This window comes from Protobothrops mucrosquamatus, unplaced genomic scaffold (assembly GCF_001527695.2).
Source record: "Protobothrops mucrosquamatus isolate PMUCROS unplaced genomic scaffold, P.Mucros_1.0 scaffold3153, whole genome shotgun sequence".
In the NCBI taxonomy this organism is placed as follows: Eukaryota; Metazoa; Chordata; class Lepidosauria; order Squamata; family Viperidae; genus Protobothrops; species Protobothrops mucrosquamatus.
In genome coordinates this window covers 21,110-24,500 of record NW_015389153.1, presented here as the reverse complement: position 1 = coordinate 24,500, position 3,391 = coordinate 21,110, and the positions used below count along the sequence as shown (strand labels likewise).

The 3,391-nt window shown below is 48.6% G+C and overlaps 1 protein-coding gene across 1 annotated transcript in view; it reads right to left on the bottom strand.

Moving 5' to 3' along the window:
* Nucleotides 1–3,391, bottom strand: part of TGFB1I1 (transforming growth factor beta 1 induced transcript 1) — a 33,563-nt gene that overhangs the window by 18,346 nt on the left and 11,826 nt on the right. Inside the window, exon 2 of the mRNA XM_015826492.1 lies at nt 2,566–2,708. Within this exon, the coding sequence (XP_015681978.1) occupies nt 2,566–2,708 (143 nt within the window). The remainder of the gene's footprint in view (nt 1–2,565; nt 2,709–3,391) is intronic.

Below are 3,391 nucleotides of genomic sequence, written 5' to 3'. Positions count from 1 at the left end.
AGAGGAGAGGACAGGAGAGGAAAGGAGAGGAAAGGAGAGAGGAAAGGAGAGAGGAAAGGAAAGGAAAGGAAAGGAGAGGAGAGGAGAGGAGAGGAAAGGAAAGGAAAGGAGAGAGGAGAGAGGAGAGGAGAGGAGAGGAAAGGAAAGGAGAGGAGAGGAGAGGAAAGGAAAGGAAAGGAAAGGAAAGGAGAGGAGAGGAGAGGAAAGGAAAGGAGAGAGGAGAGAGGAGAGGAGAGGAAAGGAAAGGAGAGGAGAGGAGAAGGGAGGAGAGGAAAGGAAAGGAAAGGAAAGAGGAGAAAGGAAAGGAAAGGAAAGGAAAGGAAAGGAAAGGAAAGGAAAGGAAAGGAAAGGAAAGGAAAGGGGAAATCTTTGATTCATGTGCTGTTACACACCCCAGCCATCAGAGGACAGCACTGCCATACTTCTAGGCATGACAGAACATCTGGAGAACACACACACACACACACACACACACACACACACACACAGGAAGTACATGATTTTAAAAAAAAACTTGGAAAATTGGGCAGAATGCATTCAAAGGAAGAAGCAACTTCCTCCTGCTGCGCTGATATCTGGCAACTTCACCCAGGGCAGAGAAGGAACTTCCGTTCTCAATTCAAACCTACCTCATTTCGGAAAGTACAAACCATAGGAAGCCGATGGAGGAAGGAATAAAATGCTCCATTGCAAGGAAAGGTCAAGCCTCGGGGGGACATATCTGCAGCGGGTGGGGCAAATCTGCCGGCAAACGGGAAGTGCCCCTGGAGATGCAGCGGGGAGGGCGGCTGCCGGCTGAGAGAGGCAGCCTTAGGCCGGTTTTGGAAATTACAGACTTGGACTGGGACATGAAGCAGCCTTGGGTGCTTCTACTTTATGTCAGCCCAGAACGATTTACAACAGTAACTTGGCAACTGTAAAACCTATGGACTTCAACTCCCAGAATTCCCCAGCCAGCACCAAATAAACACGACAGACACCACAGCAAAGATCAAAGCCTGGAGCCAGTTTTGACAGCCGTTTCACTCAAGCCAACACTTGTATTTGTGGCAGTTTGAGGACTACCCAGATTCATTTATCTGGTACTGATAAATCTGGTACTGATTTATCTGGTACTGAAAAGACCCCATTTCAGTTCTCATTTGACCACAGAGCTTATCGAACGTCTTTGGATCCGGTTCTCTCAGCCTGACCTAACCCACAGGATTGTTGTGATAACAATAAAAGAAGGTGACATCACACTCCCACCAAGTTGAGCATCAAAGAAAAGGCAGAGCATACATATAACGTGTAAATTAAGAACTACAGGCAGTCCTCGACTTATAACAGTTCATTTAGTGACCGTTCAAAGTTACGACGGCACTGAAAAATTTAACTTACAACCAAATCAAAATTCAAACGCTTGGCAACTGGTTCATGACCATTGCTGTGTCCCGGGGGTCATGTGATCGATCCCCTTTCGCGACCTTCTGACAAGCAAAGTCAATGGGGAAGCCAGATTCACTTAACATCCAGGTTACCAACTTAACAATTGCAGTGATTCACTTAACAGCGGTTACAAGAAAAGTCGTAAAAATGGGGCAAAACTCACTTAACAAATGTCTCACTTAACAGAAATTTGGGGCTCAATTGTGGTCGTTATGTCGAGGACTACCTGCAATGGCTAAATTAAGAACTAATGGGGAGAGAAGGGGTGCCAAACCAGAATAATAACCTAAAGAACAAGGAGAGCATCTTATTCTGAATTCCTATTGGGTCACAGCTAGTCCAGCTTCAGTTTCAGGATCTGAAGCAGCCGTGGGAGAAGAGGATGCTTATCCCCCCCACTGCAAACCAGATGTTCTCCAGATGTATTGGACTACGTCTCCTATAACTCATGGCCCATTTTGTTCCTAGGCTGGATAAAACTTAGGAGGGTTGTAGCCCAGCACACCCAGAGGACACCAGTCTAGGCAAGAAAAGAGATGTAATGTATGATTTCATCCTTTTAGAATCACTTTTCTGGACAACAGCAAACATTGGCACTCAAAGTCATGATTAGTTTAGCGATGGTTTACTGAAAAAACCACCGCTGGGTTGGCTGGGTTCACACAATACGCCGAGCCATAAATCACGGTTAACAAATGATAATGGTTGGGTTCACGCATCACCCCGCGCCAAAAACAATAGGCATTCTTGCTTGGTGTGATGCTGCAGAGTCCAGTTTGATGCCCACTTCTGATCATGCAAAGGACGATAAGAGAAAAGAGGCTTCCGAGGAGGTCGGCCGGAGATTGACCAAAAAGTGCCCCCCTGACGTTGGCTTGCGATATCTAATTCTCTGAGGTAAAATGCCTCCGTCCATGGAAGTTCTATTTCAAAGTTAGTGGCCCACAACCGGAGCGATTTTTTTTTCTCTAAAGCCGTCTATGTTAGCGAATTCTAAGTGCCAGGAGAAATGTAGGTAGGTGTACATCACAAAATAACTACTCCAAGGCCTGGCATTTCTGCATGTGAAAAGCCATCCAAAGCACTACGCCCCCTCTACGCACCCACACCCACCCACCCACCCTCACCCACACCTACCGGTGATGTTGAACTGGGTTGCGTTGAGTTCTTGGAGAAGCCGGTCCAGTTCGCAAAGCCCAGCTCCGAGCACCCCGCTGGAGGAGGAGAAGGGTGGAGGGGCGGGCTCCTTCGTCTTGGGCGAGAGAGGCTTGCAGACTGTACTGTGGCGGGAGGCAAAAGAGGTGAGGATAAGTGGATGGAGAGGGTTTGGGGGCAGGAGGGAAGGGAGGTTGAATACACACCACACCTTGAAGAGAGCGATGCAGTGCCTGCCTCTTCGGAGAAGATGGGGAGAGGAAAGGGTGGCAGCTATTTATAGGATCCCTCCACTTAATGGAAGCTCTGGACTGAGGCCAGAGGATCTGGGCAAAGCTCCCAGGGAGGCCAAATGCCTCCAGACTCCTTTCTCTTCCTCCCCCATTCTTCTCCGTCCCCTGGGCAATGTCCGCTACCCCCATATCCTGCTAGCTTAAAGGCCAGCCGGGGGGGACCGCGTGCCCTCCTCCAGGATGTTGGATATGAGGCTTCTGCCTTGCCAAGAGGGCAGAGGGGTGCTTCCGGCTGTGGTTGTGCCACCTAACAGTTGCCCAGCAAGCAGAAACAGCAGCTGCTTACACCGTTTCCATCAGGGACAACACAAACTCCAAAAACAGGGTCTGCTTTTCTTTATGCAGGCACACCAGCCCTGCAGAGCAGTGGAGTGACTTCCAACTTCTAGCTTTTTCCCAAAGCACATTATCACCATTCTCATGTCTTTTCCTCCCCGTGGTTTCCTGTTCCACTCTATTCTTTGCACCCCCTAATCTCCACCAGATGCTTCTCCTCTGTGTAGAAAATAAAGGAT